General features: G+C 33.9%; 1 protein-coding gene across 1 annotated transcript; it reads left to right on the top strand.

Moving 5' to 3' along the window:
* Positions 1-11,600: 11,600 nt before the first annotated feature.
* On the top strand, positions 11,601-13,355 carry LOC130935867 (probable inactive patatin-like protein 9). Its single transcript, XM_057865773.1, has 2 exons — positions 11,601-12,738; positions 12,953-13,355. The coding sequence occupies exons 1-2, from the start codon at positions 11,815-11,817 to the stop codon at positions 13,124-13,126; spliced, it is 1,098 nt and encodes a 365-aa protein (XP_057721756.1). The 5' UTR covers positions 11,601-11,814; the 3' UTR covers positions 13,127-13,355.
* Positions 13,356-22,800: the final 9,445 nt, after the last annotated feature.

Raw genomic sequence — 22,800 nt, 5'->3', positions numbered from 1 at the left:
AGATGAATTCTCTATGAAGTGCCCAACAGTCCTCCTAGACCCATCTATTTGAGCACTATTCCTACCTTTGTATTCAACTCTTGAAGTATCAACCAAAATGAGCTTGATTTGCAACGCCAACCACGAAACATCTTTCGCTTACGCTTCATCCCACAAAGCATCCTAAGTTGACCATCCGTTTCAAGCAAGCCATATTCAAGTGGGATAATAAAGCTAATAGAAATGAATTTCACCCACTCAAATGAAGGTGTAGATGGCAACCTAGGCAAAGATGCTTCCAAAGAACTTGACAAAGCATAACCAACCCTCGCTCTTCTATTTCTAGGGACTTCCACCTCTTCACAAGATCTCTTAATCTCAATCCTTTGTTCAACAATTTTATCTAAACCTTTTCCTTTACTCAAATCATAATAGGGAGGGTGAGAAAAATTTACCTCCTCAACGCTCTCAAATCCAACGGGAGAAGGTTCTTCATGCTCAAAGGATTCTTCACCACTAAGATTTGATGCTTGATCTTCATTGCCATGGGAACTCAATCCTTGCTCTATCACATCCAAGTCTTCATATAGAGTATGCCTTGGAAGGTGTGCACTTTCCTCCCTAGCATAAATTTCAATCATCTTGGAGGGATTTTCTTCAACTCTCTATTCCCATGGAGGCTATGCATCTCCTAAGTCTTCTACCACTTCTTCCTTGTCTTCAACAATTAAAGCTTTCTCCAATTGTTCCAATACAAAGCAACTTCCTTCATTTCCCACCGGAGTTTCCAATCTCTCCTTCATGCTATGTTCTTCATTCGATTCTCCACATGTAGCCATGGGAGTTCCTTGAGTGTTCAAGCATAATTGATTTGTTACCGCATCCAAGGCGGCCATGAAATTTTGCACATCCCTTTTTATCTCTTCTTGCCCTTGAACAAGAACACCAAGGATGTCATCCATTGGAGGTTGGGGTGGATTGAAGGATTCATCATTTTGGGGAAAGGGTTCATAGTAGGAAGATGGTTCTTCTTGGTAGAGTTGTGGTGGTTCAATATTCTCCACTCTTTCCACTTGTTGCACAACACACTTCATGGTTGCTTGAAATTGATCCAATGCTTCCTTGAGATGATCCCTTGACTCTTGTTCCACTTGGATATCATGAGTGGGACCATAGGGCTCTTGAATTGAAGGACATGAGTATTCTTCCATGGGAGGTTGTGGTGGAAAGTAGTATTCATCTTGTGGTTGGAAATTTTCATATATTGGAGGTGGTTTATCTTGGTAATAATATGGAGGGGTTGGCTCTTGAAAATATTGATATTGGAATGGTGGTAGCTCTATGTGTGGTTCATATGGCTCATATGGTTGTTGGTAGGATGGATATGGGTTAGGGTCATATGAAGGTGGTTGGTAAGAAGGGGCTTGTGAGTATGGTTGAGAGTTATGTTGAGGATATGGTTCATAGGCATATGGTGGTGGTTCTTGAAAGTCACAAGGTGATTCACCATAGCCATTGGATTGATATGCATCATAGAATGGCTCTTCTTCATAGTGCATTGGTGGGGGTTGTTGCCAAGAGGATTGATCATATGCATATGGCTCCTCCCACCTTTGAGTGTCCCATCCTTGATACACATCTTCATTATAGTCCTCATCACCTACAACATGTTGATAACCAAACTCATAGCCAAGGTGAGAATTCATGATAGCAAGAAGAAAATAAAAACAAAATCAAATAAGAAGCAAGAAAATTAAATCCTAAAACTAGCAAGAGCTAACAAAAGCAAACATATTCACACTATTCACATATATACAATAACCAATAACATAACACCATTGCAATTCCCCGGCAACGGCGCCATTTTGATGAACGAATGTTTGACGGTTTAGAATTTCACAAATGAATTCTCGTTGCAAGTATAGTTTCTAAACCAACAATAATCCTTTCATACAAAAGATTGTTTGTTACAAGTAATAAACCCCTAAAATTAATAACCGAAGTATTCAAACCTCGGGTCGTTCTCCCTAGGAATCACAATAAAGTGTCTTGTTATTGGTTAGAAATGTGTTTTGGGGTTTTGGATAAGAAGCATGAAAGTAAATGGCAATGAAAATAAACTAACAACTATAAAAGGCTCTTGGCAAGGTATGAAAATTAGAAGTCCTATCCTAGTTATCCTTCTCAATTGTGATGAGAATTGTTCATTGCTACCACTTACTAAATAAAGGAAAGTCAAGTGGATGAATTGACTTGAGCCACAAATCCTAGCCAACTCCCAAGGAAAGACTAGCTTTAGTGCACTCCAAACCAATTAGAAACTTCTAATTATCAATCAACAAAGAAATTAGATAACTCAAGTATCACTAATTACTCTACCTAGGCCAAGAGGAACAAAACCTACACTAAAATCCAACCAAGTATTTCATCAAACACTTGGAAGGCACAAAAGAAAAACATAGTAAATTGACAACAAGAATGAATCTAACAACAATTATTGAAAGGAATTAACAACGACAATTAAAAGAAAACACAATTATTATGAATTACCTCTTACTGAATGGAAAGAAAATGGAAGGAACAATAGTAGATCTACAACAAAACAATAGAACAACATAAAGGAAATTACAACAAAAGAATGAAAGAAGATGAATGTAACAACAAGGAATTGAAAGGTAGAAGTAGAAGAAAGCAAAGATTAAAACCTAGATCTAAGAACTAAACCTAATCCTAATCCTAATCCTAGAGAGAAGTGAGAGCTTCTCTCTCTAGAAACTACTTCTAAAACTAAACTATGACTAATGATCAAAAGTATCTAAAGTATGTTGATTCTCCTTCAATCCTTGGCTTAAATAGCATCAGAAATGAGTTGGATTGGGCCCACAAGGCTTCTAAAATCGCTGGCCACGTGTTGCATTAAGTGGGTAATGTGCCACCATCGGCGCGTCCGCGTACCGTGCGCGTGCGCGCCCCTATGCATGATGCAACTATCGCAAATCTTATATCATTTCGAAGCCCCGGATGTTAGCTTTCCAACCCAACTAGAACCATATCATTTGGACCTCTGTAGCTCAAGTTATGGTTGTTTAAATGCAAAGAGGTCGGCTTGACAGCTTTCCGATTCTTTCATTTCTTCATGAGTTCTCCAACTTTTCATGCTTTCTTTCTTCATTCCCTTGATCCAATATTTGCCTCCTAAACCTTAAATCACTTAACAAACATATCAAGGCATCTAATGGAATCAAGGTGAATTAAATTTATTTATTTTAAGACCTAAAAAGCATGTTTTCACTCTTAAGCACAATTAAGGGAGAAGTTATAAAACCATGCTATTTCATTGAATAAATGTGGGTAAAAGGTCATAAAATCCCCAAAAATCAATACAAGATAAACCCTACAAATGGGGTTTATCAGCGTCGCCGTGCCATTATCACACCATGTATCTACTCTGTTCGCGAGCTGAGCTAAGGGAGAAGAGATGAACGCCACGGGGAGGAGTGAGTGAGCCGCGCCGGCGTTGTTGGGGTCTCACCGCCACCATCCCTGTTGTGGCTAGTGTTGCCGCCAGAGAGAGGGAGACCAGAACGGGTAAGGAGGAGGAGGGTTGTTTCTGCCACTATTGGAGTTTCGCTGACGTTAATGCTAAGGCTGTCGCACCTCTGGCCACTGGGAACAGATCCGTGACTGCTCGGGTCCAACCACCGCGCCCAATCGCTGTTCGCGTCACCAGCGTCGCTTCCGTCGGAACCACCGCCGTCACTGCCAGCTTCCACCTCCATCGTGGTTGGTTATGGATGAGATTGGAGGAAGCTGCCTCTACCGCCAGAGAATGCTCTGTCGGTAAGGGTTTTAATTGTGGTTTCTGTCCTTTTTAGATTTCGAGAAGGTTTTGATGCTGCGTGGTTATTGTAGTTGATCCACCGGAGCTTCTAGTTGCTACTGGAGCTGCTGCCGAGAATCTGCCGCCGGAAAACGCCTCTGCTGCCACGGTGTTCCACTATCGGTAAGGGTTTTAAGTTTGGTTTCTACTCTTTTGGAATTCTGGAAAGGTTGTTAACGCCACGTGGTTGTTACAGTTGCCGTCACCAGGGTTTTTGCTCGCGACTGCCACTTAAGGTTATTGTTGGAGCTACTGCCAGGTCGATTCGGAATCGCAGCTGCTTCATTTTGTTATTTCGATAAGTAAGTATGTTTCGAAAAGCCTCACGTTAGTATTCTGTTGTGTTTGGTTAATGAATATGAGTTTTGGTAACGTGGGGTCGAGTCCTGATTATTATACATTGCGATTAGAGTTGTAGTGGTTGTTGAGAACGCAAGTGGAGCTGAAGTTTTGGTTGCAGTCGTTTCGGGTCGAGATGAAAGGAGTTAATTAATGAGGTTGGGTTGTGGTTTCAACATATCGAGGTAGGGGATTTTTATACAAACTAATTTATTTTAAATTGAAAATTGTTATAAATAGATATGTTGTGCGAAACGTATTTCTGGTGATTATCTGAGTCTTATGAATTGTCTGATTTTGTCCTGAATGAATATTGTTGCCTGTTTAATTGGGATAATGTCTGCTTTGATAAATTGGAGATTTCTGGATTTGGTTGAATTGAAATGATTTTTGATAATCTGAAAGTTTGAGTTTTTGTTTTATTGGAAATTGATTTGGTCTTGAACCTGTTGGAAAGAGTTAAAAATTATTGGTTTGGTTGGGACCCGGACAGGGTGGCAAAGTCCAAGTTTTAGGAAAATGCTACCGAAATTTCTATAAAATCTAAGACTTTATTTGAAACGATATTTTAAGAAGGAACGGATGATGCCTTGAACTGTATTACCGATAAAAGAATTAGATTGAACCATTTTATTAAGAAAATTGTTATATTTTGAATGTAAACTATTTTAGAAAAGAATCATATTTTAAAGTTGATTTAAAGAAGAAAAGAATCAAGTTTTGGAATTTGATTGAATAAGCAAATTTGAAGGAGTTTTAATGGAGTTCGATTAACTAATTTCACTTTACAACATTTTAGGAAGAGTTTGAAGTATTTTCTGAAACTTTGACTTAGTAAAATTGAAACACTTGACGAGCCTTTAGAAACAGATTTAAGAATGAAACTGAAATTAATTTTCGGTTTAAAAATGATTTGGTTTTGGCTTAAGTTTAGTTGGTTTTAAAATTGGTTCGGAATCATTGGAAACACGATTTGGTTTTGGTTTAAATTCTATTCTATTTATTCAAATCAAGAAGTTAAAGTTTCATAGATTTTCAATGAATTTAAGAAATGAGTTAGGTTATTCTCCCTTGAAGTCTTGAGACTCTACTGAGGAATTTTACGACCAAATCTTGATTTAGAAATGAATGATTTTGAGTCTTTCAAAGAGATTTTGAATTTGGCATGGTTTTGTGATTGTGTGGAAGTGTTATAAAGATGTGGAAAGTGGCTCCGTTTTAAAAAGTGATTCTTTGCAAGATGTGAATTGAATACGTTTGTTATTTAAAAGAAAATGGGCTAAGAATGAGTTTGAAATAAGCTATTGAGCCTGATTGATTATGGATGTCCTTAAGATTGATGAGTTATGGTTTGGTAGGCATAAGGGCTGGGTTCGTCCCGCTTATGCTGAGATGAGATTTTTGATAAGTCGCTGGCACCTGGCAAGGACGGTGGTTTAATCCCGCTTGTCGAGGGTGCAGCACCCGCGTAAGGACAGTGGTTTGATCTCACTTACGGTGGAGGCAAGGACGGTGGTTTAATTCCGCTCGTCTGTGGGACCTACGGGTAAGGACGGTGGTTGGATCCCGCTTATATGAGTCGGGCTTGGCAACGTAACCGACGCGTGAGCTCATGGCCAGTAGGACAGGCATGCATCATATGCATTTATGTGACATTGTTTGGGTGTGCATCTTGTAATTGGTTTGCCTATGTGAATATTTATGTTAACTGCTAACTGCTATAATTGTTGTAATTACTATTGTTTGTATTTGAACTACATTAATTGTGATTGTATTTGATTGGTTGGTTTGTGATGAATTGGTTGATTATTGAGTTGTTTGGGCGGGGCTACTAGCTCTCTTAAGACATAAACTCATTCATAAGGATTATTATTTCTAATGGGTCTAGAATAGGCCCTCCATCAGCCTATTATCTGACTCCCCTTTAACTCAACAACAGAAACAGCCTTGCCTTACTTGGCTAGAAGTACAAGAAGGTGCGTAGCTTGTTAGGAATTAGCTGGATTAGAGATGAGAAGACTTATTAGTAGTTCTATTACATAACTCGGGCGTACCTGCTTGCTTACCCGCTCACTCGAACAAGAACTCCAGCTTGGCCCACGCCCACTTCTGGCTTTGGCCAATATCCTTGATCAATGGACGCTTAGCTAGTTCCTACTTTTGATAGTGGTTCTCGCTTCTCCTTGTTCCTGTTCCTAACTCTTCCCCGGGTAGTTCCCAATGTTTGGTACTTTTTATACTTCGTGGGTGCAACATCAACAAATTCGCTCATGATCAAGTTACAACCTAAGATCTATGACCATATTATGCTAACTGACCGTGTTGGATTGGATGGACTTGAGGCCGTGGTTGGTATGTTGAGTCTTAGTTTTGTATAAAGTATCTGACCGGTTCAGCATAGACTTAATGAACCTATGCTTGGTACGCGATGATCATTTATACCATGTAGGTAACTGTTTTCAGGGTTGTGGTCTAGAAAAGTATGAAAAATCAAACTCTTACAGCATAGACTTAATTGAACCTATGTTGGTCATTCATACTGTCTAGGAAAAACTTTTCAGATTTTACAAGAAAGGAAAAAGGTTTTGTTTTAAAATATTTGAGAAATTTACTAAGTCTTCGTAAAGGATTTTCTGTATTTTGAATGTGAACCCATGGTGTTTGGAAAGACTCATAAGACGAGCAATGATCACTGTACTCTAAAAAATAGTTTTATTTTACGTATCTTGTTATAGCAATTTATGTAATCCTATAGTGAGAACAAGCGAGGACGACATTCTCACTCCCCTACAGGTTATTCTTTTTCAGGATATGGACGAAGAAACTTCAGAAGAGTTATGTTCATTTTCTGTTTATTTGGTATTTTTGTATTATGCTAGCTATTATTTTTCCCTCGCCTTCATCTTTGTTAATTTTGTAAGAGGGATAGGAGTGGATGATATGTATGTTTGTAAGTTAGTGTTGTGTATATATATAAATTAAGGTATTATATCTTGTTTGTGTTACATATAAGTTTATGTTTTCAACGGGAGTCCAGGCGAACAAGTCGGCATTGGCCTTCAATATGCCTTCCAAATTCTGTTTTGTTCTTGTAGAGAAAGTCGAACCGATGTTAGTATAATGATTTGTTTCATCCAACGGTACCTTTTCTAAGTCATCCGTTGGGGAGGGACGACTGTTGTTGTCCCTGGGGTCCATTTCGGCCAGGGTAGGGATGCTTTTCGAGTTGTATACTAAATAAATTCTCGAAATGGCCTCCTTTGTAATTTTCTTCAGACTGAAGTTGTAGCGTTGTCTTGCTTCCTTATGGTCGATGTGGGTTGTCACCACTGTGTTATCCTGCAAAGGAAACTTGACACATAGATGAATGGTAGAAACAATAGCTCTAAAAGAGTTAAGGGACGGGCGTCCTAAAACGATATTGTAAGGACTAACACAGTTGACTACCAGGAACTGGATGTCTAATGTTTTGAAATTTGGGAATTCTCCCAGTGTTGTTCTCAACCATACATAACCTGATATAGGGACTCTTTCTCCTAAGAACCCTACTAATTCTCCTCTTGATGGTTGTAATGCCTTGTCACTTAGCTGCATCTTTTTGAATGTGGAATAGAATTGGACATCAGCACTGCTTCCCGGATCGAGCAGGAATTTCTTTACGGTCAGCTCTCCCATGTGCACCGAGATAACTATTGGATCGTCCAAGTTTGGTGTCTGCGATTTGAAATTGTCAGTATTGAAACTGATGTGGGTAGCTAAGGTCAGAACTGTTGGGTTTTGGTGCGACCCTTCCATTGTCATCATAGTCTGGTAACTTCTTTTCCTGGCTGAGTTGGTGAGTCCTCCTCCTGCGAAGCCGCCTGATATGTAATTTATGACACCTTTGGAGGCAGGGGTTTCGATTTGGACACCCCATGTTTCTTTTTCTTTGGGATCCGAGTCATATCTCGGCTTGTCGATGTCCTTGGTTGTCTCCTTCCGATCTCTGGAGCTGACATATTTGTCCAATAAGCCTTGTCTGGCTAATCTCTCCAGTAGATCTTTTGCTACTACACATTCGTCAGTGGTGTGACCAAACTTTTGGTGGAATGCGCAGTGTTTGCTTTTGTCCACGTATTTCTGGTCTTGGTATGTTCCTGCCCTGACTGGTTGCTTTATAAGTTGTGCAGTATTTCCTTGATGATGTCCTCTCTTCTGGTATTAAACCTGGTATATGAATCAAATTTTGGAGTTAGTTTAAAAGGTTTTTTGGATTCTTTGTTATTGGACCTGTTCGGCCTGTCGTTTTCCTTCCGTGATGCTGGTCGTTCGTTTCTTCGTATTTCACGCAATTCCTCTATTTCAATTTGTCCGGTGGCTTTGTCTCAAAACTTTTCCAATTTCTTCCGGGTTGATCCTAATTATAAAACTTTCGGAGCAAAATACGCATCTCTGGATTGTTTTGTGGATTGCATGTTCTTTCTTTGTTTGCCTGATTGCCATTTTTGTAATACATCTTATATTATATAATTTTTTGTATAATAAATTAATATTATATATATTATTGGTCTCCAGTAATAATATTTTTTAATCTATCTCTTATTACACGTAAGAGAAGTGTGGTCAAAATTAGAAGGAGAATTATATAAAACTAATTGGCAAGCTTAAAAAAAAGAACGAGAAATATTGTAATCTAACTGTAATTAGAAGATGACACCTGATAATTTTTTGTCACAAAATTAGTATTTTATATATATATATATATATATATATATATATATATATATATATATATATTTGTTGGTATAATATAATTGTTCATACCCCGACTCAAAGCGACGGCCAAACCCAATTAAGTTTAAAAATGCCCAATCCAAAAGGTTGGCCTTCGCTGATCCATTCGACCTCTTCAAAGAGGTTGAGTCGACATGAGCTGGCAAGTGACACTTATTCAAATAAGTAACTGCTTCCTTAAATCTCTCATCTGCTTCTACAAGAGAGATTTCAACAACCATAAAATAAAAGGGCAGTTATCCACCATCAGAAGTGGAACTACTTCAACAGTGGTTATTGGTCAATCACCTATAAATATACTGAAGCACTCAGATAAAATTAAGTTCCAATACTCTAAATCCGCTTACTCCTTTGCTAATTTAGCATCAGAGTGTTTTTGCAGGTACCACCCCCGCATTCTTTCACATACACAATTCGAACGGCAATTCTAAACATAAATCAAATAGAAGACCACCTCCTCTAACACTTAGGCCTCACAAACAAATCCAACCACCATCCAATTCTATGCAAACACCAAAACAATAATATATATTTTTGGTATTAGACAGAGCTTAAAGACTAAAGAAAACAAATAAAAAGTAACCTAAGTACATATCAAGCGGAATAATATAGCCTTCTATCATTCTTATAGAGAATTCTTACAAAATCTTAAGGAGAAGAATTCTAGAACAAAATTTTTTTTTATGTTTTAATTTTTGTTTAATTAGACAATCAGTGCATTTATTATATTTTCTGTATCTATACAAAATAAATCCTTCCATTATAGTTTTTGAGCTAGAGGATTCTATATTTCTATGAATTAGAGGATTAAGATGTCTGGGAGATTCTTTCTCCATTGATGAGTTTCACCACTGCTGCGAAGTCGTATTTAACAATGATCTTTCTCATACCTATCCTCCACGACCGTTTCAAACCATCTGCCGCCCTCCATACTACTACAGTAAAAACTGAACAACTCCCAATGTTTCGCGTGTAACCTGCAACCCACTTTCCCTCTTCGTTCCGTCACAGGCTCACAGCCGCCCTTTCCAAATTTTGCTACACTGACCCGTCCGAGTTGATTATTGCCCTAATATAATGGATAATATTCACTCGAGGGTAACAGTGTTGTATTTGTTTTTGGTATTGGACTAACAGTATTTTCTTTTTTGGTTTTTGGTCAGGTTACAGTGTTAAGAACCAATAGTTCACGTGTTCCTTTTTCTCTTTTTAGCTTTAGTTGGATATATTTTTATATGGGCTTCAAAAAGAATTTTCGTATGTTCACCAAACCTGTTGCATATGACATGGCCTTTTGACGAAGTAGATGCAGCAACTATCTTTTGGGCCTTACATGGCCTTTGCGGTTGTGAATAGTCAAACTAAAAAAACTAAAAAGACGTGGCCGAAAACAAGTAAAAAGTAAAAGAAAAAATAGGGAAAAAAAAAAGAGAGAAAACAACTAGCACAGAATTAATAAAATAATATAAAAGACCTCTGTTGTTTACCGACAAGAGAGACTGATGAATGTATGGAAGTTAACTTTATATGTAAAATCCTCCCTGTTTTGTTTGTCATTTCTAAACACCATAGTGCAACTGGGAAAAGAATATTGGTTGGGTTCGTTTCGTAGACAAAATTCATATGCTAAATGTAAAATTATAGCTGGCTACATTTTGCTTAACAATCCTTGTCTATAACAAATGAGACAATCATTTATTTCTTTATTTTCCATTCCACAAAGAAAAAACAATAATATTTTTATTTTGGGATTTTAAAATGCTGATAAAAGAGTAAAAAAGAATTTTAAGATTTTTAATTTATTTACTGTAAATTTAAATTTTGTCAACCTTTGTATGTGTGTTAAATTTAAATCCGTAAATATTACATTGATTAGATTTAGAGCCTTAGAAAAACCATATCAAATAAAAATATATTACAAATTTACACCCTAATTTAATATTACTCATTAAATTTACTCTTTTAACCCTATTAATTCACATTGTTCACACATTGTTCAAGAATGTTATTAGTTACCTATACTTTTCTTATATTATATTATATCAAGCGCCATTAATCTATAATGTGTTGTATCCTTCCATGTTAATTCCCTGACTTTCTTTCCTACTTCCTAGAAACGTGAATGGAGAATGGAGATTTCCAGTTATCTTCCTCATTTAGATGACAGAGCAGTTACCTAAGCTGGCGTAAAATTTAAATTAGAAGAGGGAATAGCAAAGCACAGCGAATTAATTAAAAAAATACTGCAAATAATAAAAATAATAACGGTTCCCTAGACTTTTTCTAATAATAATGAAAAACACAAGAGAACGACACGAGCATAAGGAGACAATGGTGCAAGTGCTAGTGTCCGATAGTGATAGTGATAGTGATAGTAGTACTGCTAGTGGTACTACCACAGTCCACAGTGAGCGAGAGCCGAGCCGGCTTACAAGCCGAAGTTGCCGCTCCCCAACACCCCATATCAACAACACGCGCTCTTCCACGTGCACACTCTAAAACTTTCATTTTATTATTATTTTTTTCCCTTAAAAAATATATGAGAGTAATGGTAGAGAAATCTAAGGGAAGCTCAAGAAGAAAGGACAAAAGGATCGTGTATATAACTACCCCCATTTCCAAACGCACCTTTCAGTTCACTCTGGCTTTTAACTCCTCCCCACAACAGGGATTCACAGAACGTGCATTCTTCACCCATTAATGACTCTTCACTAACACACTTTCCGCTTTGCTTAGCTTTTTCCAGTTCCGATCTTTTCTTCTTCTTCCTTCTTTTCAGTTTTTCTCACACTCATACACTCACTCACACAAGTTTTCACTGATCAGTGAGAGACTGAGAGTCAATGGAGCTAAGCAAAGTAACGCTAGAGATCTTCTCCAAACTAGAGCAGCAATGGCTCTCTCACTACGAAGCCAACGGAAAAACCCGCATTCTCAGCATCGATGGCGGAGGCAATACCGCCACCGTCGCTGGCGCCGCTCTTATCCATCTCGAGGACCAGATCCGCGCTCACACCTCCGATCCTCACGCTCAAATCGTCGATTTCTTTGACATCATTGCCGGTACCGGCATTGGTGCCATCCTTGCTGCTATGATCACTGCCGACGACGGCTTTGGTAGGCCCCTCTACACAGCTAGAGACGCCGTCGGTCTCCTTGCCGACAGAAATCACGAGCTATACAAACTCAAACACGACGGAATCTTCCGCCGGCGTAAGAGATTCTCTTCCAAGAACATGGACAATGTGCTTAAGCAAATTTTCAGTAGAAAAGAGGAAGAAAAGTTGCTTACCTTGAAGGACACGTGCAAGCCGTTGCTCATCCCTTGCTTTGACCTCAAGAGTTCGGCGCCGTTCGTGTTCTCCCGCGCCGACGCGTCTGAGTCGCCGAGTTTCGACTTCGAGCTCTGGAAAGTGTGCCGCGCCACCTCTGCGACTCCGAACCTCTTCAAGCCATTCCACTTCGCCTCGGTAGACGGTAAGACCTCCTGCTCCGCCATCGACGGCGGAATCGTCATGAACAACCCTGCGGCATTAGCCGTCACGCACGTCCTCCACAACAAGCGCGACTTCTCGTCCGTGAACAGCGTTGAGGACCTACTCGTCCTGTCAATCGGAAACGGAGCTCAAGCGAAGAAGGTTCGAGACGTCGGCGAGTGCTCGACGTCGTCGGTGGTCGACATTGCCATCGGCGGGGTTTCCGAGACCGTTGACCAGATGCTTGGGAACGCCTTCTGTTGGAACCGCACGGACTACGTGAGAATCCAGGTAAGCATTGTTCTCGTTCTCTTTCTCTCTCTTCCATATCGTTTTCCCTTTCCGACGCTGTTTGGTTTCCCGGAAAATTGAGGAACGAGAAAAACAAAAGAAAATTTGGCTGCCTCGATACTTGTGAACTCTCAGTAGGCAGTGACAAAATTGATTTTCGTTATAACTGATTATTTGACGGATTGAACTAACGGCGTGTGGTGTTGGTGTGCAGGCGTTCGGTATGGAAGAGGAGGTGCTTAAGGAGAGGGTGCTTGAGTCGTTACCGTTTGGTGGGAAGCGTTTATTGCAGGAAACTAACGGTAAAAGAATCGAAAGCTTTGTGCAGCGCCTTGTTGCCATCGGAAAAGCTAGCCTCCCACCCAGTCCCTGTAAGGGTCCGCTGTGAGCACTCTCGCTGACGCCGTCTATTTTTTCTTTTTTCTTTTTTCTTTTTTTTTTAATATCTAGACGCTGTAAGTTGTATTATCCAAGCTCAGGTTATTATTAGTTGAGGAGGAAAAAAAAAGACAGAGAGAGAGAGAAAGTGGGGAAGTTTTCTTGCTTTGGCTAGCTGAGCTGTGAATGTTGTCAGAGCAAATAGCAGTGAATAATTTAGTGGTAGAGTTTATTGTTTCTCTGATTCCATCCCTTTGATTCTGATATTGACTTCTACCAATGAAGGAAGTAGAAGTGACACATTTTATCCAAACAGCGACTACAAACAAGATAATTACCACCGTTTCTTTTGCGGGAACATGCTAATAAGCTGAATAGTAACTACAGTTTCATGCAAATTTTAATTCGCCAGAAATGGCTGCGTTAATTAAGGAGCATTTACCACCACTACTAAACTAGTGACTAGTAACTAGTCTTTTTTTATTATTATTATTATTTGTTTTTTCCGTTATGGAGGAAAATACTTGTAGGAATTTAATTATAATTAACAAGAAGACTTTACCTCAGAGTTCAGGAGGTGCAATCTCTATTCAGTGAAGTCTTTCAATTATTCAGTTATATTAAAATTTAAATGTGCTATCGTATGTGTCCACAATTTAGAACGAGTTAAAAAGTGGTGTCTACTGTCTCCAACATTAAATTGTTGTATGTGGGGGTTACCCTGCGAAAATTCTAATGCCCAAGTTAGAAAGGATTGAAGAAATACAGATTATACAATTATTCTGTACCTTGAAATTGGATAGCTGAACACTTGAATGTGTTTCTCTCAATCCTCTGCTATTGGAAATTTTAGGAGCATTATAGGCGACCGTGAAATTTGTTTCATATTCCGAAAGATAGAGTTAAATTTTAATTTGGTCTCTGAAATTTAGTTCAATATTTAGAATGATCTCATAATTTTGTTGACCCTAATTAGAATCTCTAAATTTATAATTGTGGCTCCAAGTTGTTCTTGCGATCATCTCCATCACCAAAATATTGATTTGATGCAATTGCATGACATGGTGGATACTACTTAAACGACGACGGATTGATTTTGCGCGCAAATCCTTTGGAAACCACGTAGTGTAAGAGTTTTTTTGACCATGTCATGCAATTGCGCTAGATCAGTATTCCGGTGACGGAGATGATCGCAGAGACAAGCTGGAGGTTCTAATTGGGACCAGCGAAATTGTTGGGGAGCATCAGGCTAAATTTCAAGGACCAAATTAAGATTTAACTCTCCAAAAATATAAAAACTCCTAACAATAAGTATTATTTTTAACTATTATTCTACGTGTCTAGTAACTAATTTTATTGTACAAATAACATATATGTATTTCTAATCATTGCAATAAATTATTAATTATACTAATTCATTGAAATATCATTTAATGTTACAGAGATAATTATATCTTTTTATGCAGGAGATGGCTCATGTAATTGATAATCTAATTTTATCCACTTGTTTTATAGTTATTTGTTGTTTCTTTTTTTCTTTGCTTTAATTAATTTTATTGTGTTAAGTTCTTTTTGTTAAAAAAATAGATAATACATTTTTTATTTACAAAAATATATGCGTATATTTACCATATATATATATATACACGTTGGCTTTTTAAAAACTTAGGCAACATTACACAAAATAAATAATGATCTAAACTTAGCTTTCTTATAAACATGATATTGTATAGCCAAAGTGCTAAACTAAGGAGAACAATAATAGGTAATATCATAAAAGACTTTACTAGGTAGGCAATGATTTTTGCGAATAATATAAATAATTAATTCTAAAATTGATTTAATAAATTAAAAATATACTACACCTTTAAATCATCTATCTAAATCTTAATATTAGAATATAATAAATATTTGTACACTTAATGAATTAAACATCTGATATATTCATTATTCACATTGTTTAGTATTTTTATTATCTACCTGTATTTTTTCTATCATAAAATTTAGTAGTCAATATATATAATATGTAACGATCTTTCGCTATATATCTGACAGTGTTGCATTTACAAATTACAGCTTTACATAGAGACCATATTAATTGCATAAAATGTACAATGTACGATGTAAATGGAAGATACGCGTCGTGATCGATGGTGGCAAAGCTAAGGCAAACCCACCCAAAACTTTTGAAGAATAGTGGCAGCAATTTCATGCACTATCACACACACAAGGAAATAATGGAATCCAATACATAATATATGAACCCCATTTTATTTTTATTTTTTCTTTTAATGTCATACTCATATGATATCATCATTATTGCAAATGCAAACTCCATGATTCATCACAAAGCTCACAAGACGAAAACAACTAACTAATGACCCTTTTTTTTTCTTTCCATTAAATTAAAAGTTTATGAAGCTTTTTCATTTATAGTATGCTCCTCTGAATTATCTTTGGTACTCTTTAGGTAGTTGAGTTTGGTGATGGCAGTGGCAGTACCCTGCCCAATACTCTCTCAGCCTTCCCTTGCTTCCTCTGCCTTCACCGCTGGCATCACACACCGGCTACGTTGCTTATGCCACGCTATATTAAATGGCCTGCAATCTCAGTTACTTTATGTCACTTTCTTCCTTCGTTTTTATGTTTCTTCTTTTGTCATATTTCATTAACTATTGTTAATGTATCAAGGTTAACAATAATTAGGAAAGAATTTCAAGTGTATTAACTATATCGATATTTTAATCATTTTAATTATTATTGATCTTAATTATAAAAAAAATATTAATTAAAATTAATAGTTAAAATTATTGAAACATTAGTGTTCCAGTACATTTAAAAATTTTTCTAAAATTTGTAATAATATGTCGCAAAATTTTTTTAATAGTAGCAGATATGATGTTTTACTAGGAAAACGGTGTACTTTTAATATTTTACAAGTGTGTGGTGTAACACAAAAATTACACTTTACTATTTCGTTTTTCAATTAAAAAAAAAACAACAAAAATTTCACATGATGATTTCACTTTTTATTTTACTGTAAATATTCCTTTTTCTAGAACTAGTGAATCACCACTAGTAAAATAAAAAAGAGACAATTTGTTTATCCATTTTGTAATTAGACTTCATTTGTTGTATATTAATCTGTATCAAATTGCGTTACGTTGTTACTTGTTAGGAATAAATTTAATGTAAATCAAACAATTTTAGAATAAAATTAAAGTAAAATAAATTTTTAACAATATTTTCAAATTTTTAATAAATTTAAAAAAATATATATTTTTAATTTAAAAAAATATATTTATTTAGATTTTTTCGCTTTTTTTTTCTTTTTTTCCCCTCAGTGCAAGACAATAATTCTCAAGAAGTTAGGCACCGGTATATACATGGTAGAGCAAACTGGATACACTGCCTCTCTTTATCATTAAGTATAATCAAGATAAAATTAATGCCTTAGTAGCAAACATTAAATGTTCTGCAGTTTACATAAAGTATAAGATAAAGATAATAGGCAAGCCACCTTATTATACTGAGTATTTAATAAGTCTACCAATTCATAAGAATAATAGAATATCAACATCTTTTAGGAATAATGATAGAATATGATCACAAAAATAATCATCCAAAAGCATTAATTACATAAATAATATAATATAATATTATAATAAAATCTCCCGATCACTTCGTATCTCTTGCTTATAGCTTGTCTTAAAGATTCATAAACTTGTTCCATCATTGTGTGCACAACAATTTTTGACAAAAATTTGGTTGTTGAAAGAGACAGCAGTAGCAATGATAATATATATAGTTAATAATAATGTTGAAATAGTAATTATTGTTGATGTGAATATACTATAATATGTGATACATTGTCACCAATCATTAATATAAGATGAATAAAAAGCTAATCCGTCCTTAGTTAGAACCGAATGCAACCAAGAAAAGAATCCTTCCTTCATATTTCACAGATCAGATCGAATATTTGATGGAATTATAGTAAGAGTTTCATGGTAAGAGAAGTGCATGCAGGGGACCACAAACCATAATAAGTTAATAACAATGCTTCGGTAATAATCTTAATGGAAAGTAGGGATGATATGACTTCAATTAAAAAGTCAATTTTTTCACTTAATATTAATTTTTTTAAAGTTTTTTATTCTAATTTTAATTTTAATTTTTAAACTCTAAATTTTTCAAAAATTAAAGTAAAATATTTTTATAATAAAAAATTAATTAATATTAATTAATTAAAAATTAATTATACTTATTTTTACACATCCGTGTCAATTCTCACTACTTTATGTTTTCTCATTATCTTAGCATTTTTTTTCTTTCTTTTATTATTATTATTATTTTGTTAAAACTCCTTAGCCACGTGCAAAAATTGTACTCGCTTCTCGTGGGAAGTAGTGTGGGGACGATGGTCCTCACAATTTCACAATTATTAAAAGGATTTAATTTAACATGTCTTATTGTAGATTTTTTTTTTTTGCAAAATAAATGAAAATAATAATAACAATTTATTTTTAAACCTTTTTTCTTGAATTACTTTATCAAAATATAACACCATTTTATGCCTACAAGCCAAACCGGGCAGGGGGCTAGATTATTAATTTGTTCATCCTTCTTCAAGAAACACAACAATAATATTATATCAATAGATTATTATACCAATAATTGTTTATACTTTTTTCTTTTCTCATAATAAATTAATAATCATTGTTTTATTTTACTTTTTGGATTTATTAATAGTTTGATATAAGCAATAGTTGAAAAGGTTTTAATTGGGCATTGTAATTGTTAAGTACCCTGTACAACACAAACATGATTGGATTTTGGTTGTCAAAAAAGACAAATCGAGCTAGCTAGTTAGTTTTGTCCTACTACATATATACACCCCCTTGATTAAAAATATTAGCTGTGTGTGTGTTCGAGAAAAATAATGGCAACAAACTAAATGTCCAATATAAATTAAATCACATGCATATATATCTCCCGAAATTTTTATTCAAGTAAATTTTGAATATATATAATTTTTCTCTTCATTTTAAATCCAACCAATCAAACACAGCTTAAGTATAATTTCTATACAATTATTTTTCTTCCTTCTTTTCAAAATAACTTCTCTTTTACTTTTGTTCAATTCACTAAAAAATTAATATATTTAAGTAATTTTTAAATGCATTCATTTTTTAAGTAAATTTAAACATACAAATATTTATTTTAAAAAAAAATGAGTATATCCTTATTAATTACTATCTCTTTCACACGCGTGCACGTGTGTGTTCTAGTTAAAAGAATATAAGTAATAATTAATTTAGATTAATTAAATAAGTAATTTATATGTTCTAATTAATTTAGATTAATTATTAAAAATTCAAATTTTGTCATATATACTTAATAATTTATTAATTATAAACAAAAAATAGAGATTCAGATGTATATATCTTTTTATAAAATTAATAATTAAAAATTATTTAATGTATTTAATTAAATTATTATTTAATAATTTTTAAATATTAATTTAATATAAAAATAATTACACGCAATTAAAAATAAATTAATTATTGATTTGCGAAGTTAAAAAATATCATTAAATAAACTCTAAATAAGAAAGAAATGGTTGAAGTTAATTTGTAAATAGAAGAAAATAAAATGTGGTGGGGCCCGGTCGAATGAGCCAGTGAGCCAGCAATTCCATGGAGCCAGCGGCTTAAAATTGAGCCATTTGTTGAATGCAAAATGGTATTGACTTGACTTATTATTTTGTTCCAAAAACAAACCACCTGAACTGGACAAAACAGTAAAGTGGGTCTAAATTACTCAAATCTTTGTGTGATCCCATCCTCACCCTCACCCACTGTCCACTGTCTTTACTTTTTTCCATTTTCTTTTACCAAAAACTAATCATTTGTTTTTTTTTTCCCTTATAATGTTCACGGGTACGGTGCCTCCTCTTACATCACAACACATTTCATTGTCTCTCTAACACAATTATTTTCTATTTTAAGTTATATTCTCTCCTTTTCAAATTATTAATTGTCCTTTTCGTTTTCTTATTCAGAGTTAATTTGGAGATAAACTAGTATATATAATATATAGATGATTTTTTATTCAATAATGTTACATATATATCAAAATTAATCATATATATATATATAGAATATATATTAAAATATAAAAATTTATTAAAAATAATTAATATATATTTATATATAAATATATAATAATTAATTTTAGTATGTAAATAATATTTTTTTTATTATACTTTGTCTAAATGACTCGTCTTAGCAAGCCTATTGCTTATCTTTGTGTTTTACGGTTTTACCGTTTTAATGTTTAATTTGAGGTTTAAATAAGTTTTTAATTATTATAATATATGTTATTTTGGTCTCTATAAAAAATTGTTTTGATTAGTAAAATTTAAATTTTTTTATTTTAATTTTATTGTTAATTTATTTCATTAAGTGTTAATGTAACAAATTAAATGTTGATATAGTACTTCAGCATTTAACAAAATAAATTAACAACATGAATCAAAATAAAGACATTTTAAATTTTATTGAACCTAAATAAAAAAATACTAAGGCTAAAAAATGATTTTTTTATAGAGAAAATGTTTTTGTTTAAACTTAATTTTAATCATAAAAATATATACTTACTAGCTTCTACACAAATTATTATATGTATTTAGTGAAATTTGTAATTTAACCATAATCAAGTGCTGATTCTTCCAAAGAAAGAGGGACTTGCTCTAAATTGATCGAGTCAAATTAGTTGATCATAAATGTTTGGCATTACATTTGCAATAGAATATACATGAAATTTAATTAGATATACCATGTCTGCACTTTTCTTTTACATTAAACTTGCTCACTTTTTTTAACAGAAAAGAAAAAGGTAAGTAGCAATTAGGTGATGAGTACAAATAATATTATGTTGTACTTTTAGTTAGTAAGGACAGAACAATTTTGTCAATAACTTTTTTGGCTAAGATATAAACTTTTCAATTTAAAATTTTGAAAAATTATTTTATCTCTTGCAACTTTTTTAAAAATGGAAATTCAAGTTTCTTCTAATTTTATATAATTATTTATTTTTTGTAATGTTTGTTACAAACTAAATAAAAAGCTTGAGCTTTGTTGTAAAGTTAGGATGTTTTTGGAAAAGGAGGGTGGGATAAATTTTTTATTTTCAACTTTTAAGGGGATTCATTTATTCTTTTTGTAAAGCTTGTATATCCTTTTTGAAACAAACTTTTAAGTGATTTGGATAAAAGCTCCACCGCAATATTAAAAAGGAACCAACATTATTTAATTAATAATACATTTAGGGTTTCATAATTAATTAAAAGTTCTATGGAAGAGGAGCCGTGGTGTCTTGATACGGTTGCATTGGTTTATTTGATGATCATGCATGTTCAGCTCATTAATTTATTAATTATATTTCTTCATTATATATATTATTTTAATAGATTAATTCCTCATTATATTATATATGTGTCAGTAGCAAACAAAATAATTAATGAGTAGAGAATTTTTAAATAATAATTTAGTCAAATATATTAAATTATTTAATAGATATTAATTAATAATTTTATTTAAAAATAACTGTATATAAATTTTTATCTTATTAAAAAGGTTATTAAAGGAGATTTAAAAAAAAGGTTGCAAAATTTTAAATAAAATGTAGATTATAATAAAAGTATAAATATTTTTATTTTCAAATCAATTCATTTAATGTAATGATACAATTATTACTCTTTTCTTAATGATGAGAGAACTTATATATTATGCATGAGTTTTTTTTTTTATTACGGTTAAATATTTATGATACGGAGAGTTGAAGTATTATTTAAAAATTATTAGTTTATATTTTTAAATTATTTAATTTAATTTAATATATTTTAGGGTAAATATAATTTTGGTTCTTAATATAGGGGTTGAAATTTTTTTTTATTTTTAGCCTTTTTTACTTATAAAATCTTTTCTAAGATTTAACTTAGTTTTAAAATTGTCATTTAAACTAAAATATCTCTTTCCCTTATTCCTCAAAATCAAACAGAAACAAGCAGAACCAGAACCAGAACCAACAATGAAACAATGTAATAAACATTAAAAAAATGGATAATAAATCAATAAATTTATATAATGAAATAATGAAACAATATAATCAAGCAAAAGTATAAATAAGAGCAGGAACAGAACAACAACAACAACAACAATGAAACAATGCAATCAACCAGAAGCAGAAGCAACCAGAAGAAATAATAATCAGAAATCAACAATATAATAGAAGTGGAAGTAGAAGTAGAAGTCGACAAGCCACCCGAACCACCCCTCCTTTCTCTCCTCTTTTTTCTTCTCCTTTGTTCACTGTCCCTTGGCCGATCCATCATCACAACGCCGCCACTCTTTTTTTCTTCTCTCTTTGTACTACCTTAGTGCCACCGTCACAGCGGAAGGCCGCCCTCTTCTCCTCGCTCGACTCACCTCCAATTCGCGCCATCTTCTTTGAGCTCTGCTATTACCGTCAGCCTCTCCTCCACCCACCATCATAAAATTATTGAAGCTTTCCGTTGTTCTTGCCTCGAACCAGAAACCACCACCATTGAGCACTTCCGCCAAGCCTACAAAAGCTGTGACGAGATCCAGCGACCGAACGACGACGACGAGCAGCGGCGGCGGATTTCCTGCTCCTTTCCTTCCCCACCTTCATCATAAAACCACTTAATTCTTCCGCTGTTCTTGCCTCGAACCAAAAACCACCGCCATCGAACATTTCCGCCGAGCCCACAAAAGCAACGGCGAGATCCAGCAACCAAATGACGACGAGGAGCAGCAGCGGCGAATTTCCTTTCCTTTTCCTTCCCCACCTTCCCTTCCCCCTCTTCTTTCCTAAATCCCCCGCGTGATTCCCTCTCCCTGTTACCTAGTCTTTTAACCCGTTTTTTATTTTATATATATATATATAATTAGGGATAACTTGGTAATAAAAATTAAAATTTTTTTGGTAAAAAGAATAATTTTAAAATTAAGTTAAACTTTTGGAAACATTTTGTAGGCAAAAAAAGACCAAAAACAAAAAAAAAATTTCGATTTCTATGTTAGGAACCAAAATCGTACTTAATCCTATATTTTAATTTTATTTATTTAATTACTAAATTAGACTTTATATTTGTGGATTTATGATTTTCTTTATTTTAATCTAATAAGAGGTTATAAATACTTCCTTAATTATTGTAGTTATAATATAAAATGATTAGAAAAATGTCAAAATACTTTTTTATTTCGTAATAAAATTATAACGTAAACAAATAAAATTGAATAAGTTCACTTTTTGTTGTATTGAAAAATTAGGTAAAATTGTAGAAGATTAAATGATTTTTTTAATTCAATTTTTAATTAAATTATAGTATAGAAAAATTAAATTAAAGAATTTATACTTTTCATCAAAAAATTAACTAAAAATTGAGATCTTTCTTTCTAAATTCAAATATTAATTTTTCATCTTTTTCCCTACCATATATATTGACTGAGATCAACTGTTGCATATAGAAGCTTTTTCACAGTTAGTATTTAATAAGAGAACTGAAATAATCTTATTTCTTGTAAAAGCGCCGATGGTGTGGCAGGCTTTTTTTTTATTTTGCATGTGTCAATATTTTGAACAATCTTAATTATA

This window comes from Arachis stenosperma, chromosome 6, assembly GCF_014773155.1.
Source record: "Arachis stenosperma cultivar V10309 chromosome 6, arast.V10309.gnm1.PFL2, whole genome shotgun sequence".
NCBI lineage: Eukaryota > Viridiplantae > Streptophyta > Magnoliopsida > Fabales > Fabaceae > Arachis > Arachis stenosperma.
This window is presented reverse-complemented; position numbering and strand designations above follow the sequence as displayed.

What these genes read in the sequence shown, in the direction of transcription:
- LOC130935867 (XM_057865773.1), top strand. Translation starts at nt 11,815, where the DNA reads ATGGAGCTAAGCAAAGTAACGCTAGAGATCTTCTCCAAACTAGAGCAG. An exon ending in CGGACTACGTGAGAATCCAG is followed by an intron (nt 12,739 to 12,952) that starts GTAAGCATTGTT and finishes GTTGGTGTGCAG; the next exon opens with GCGTTCGGTATGGAAGAGGA.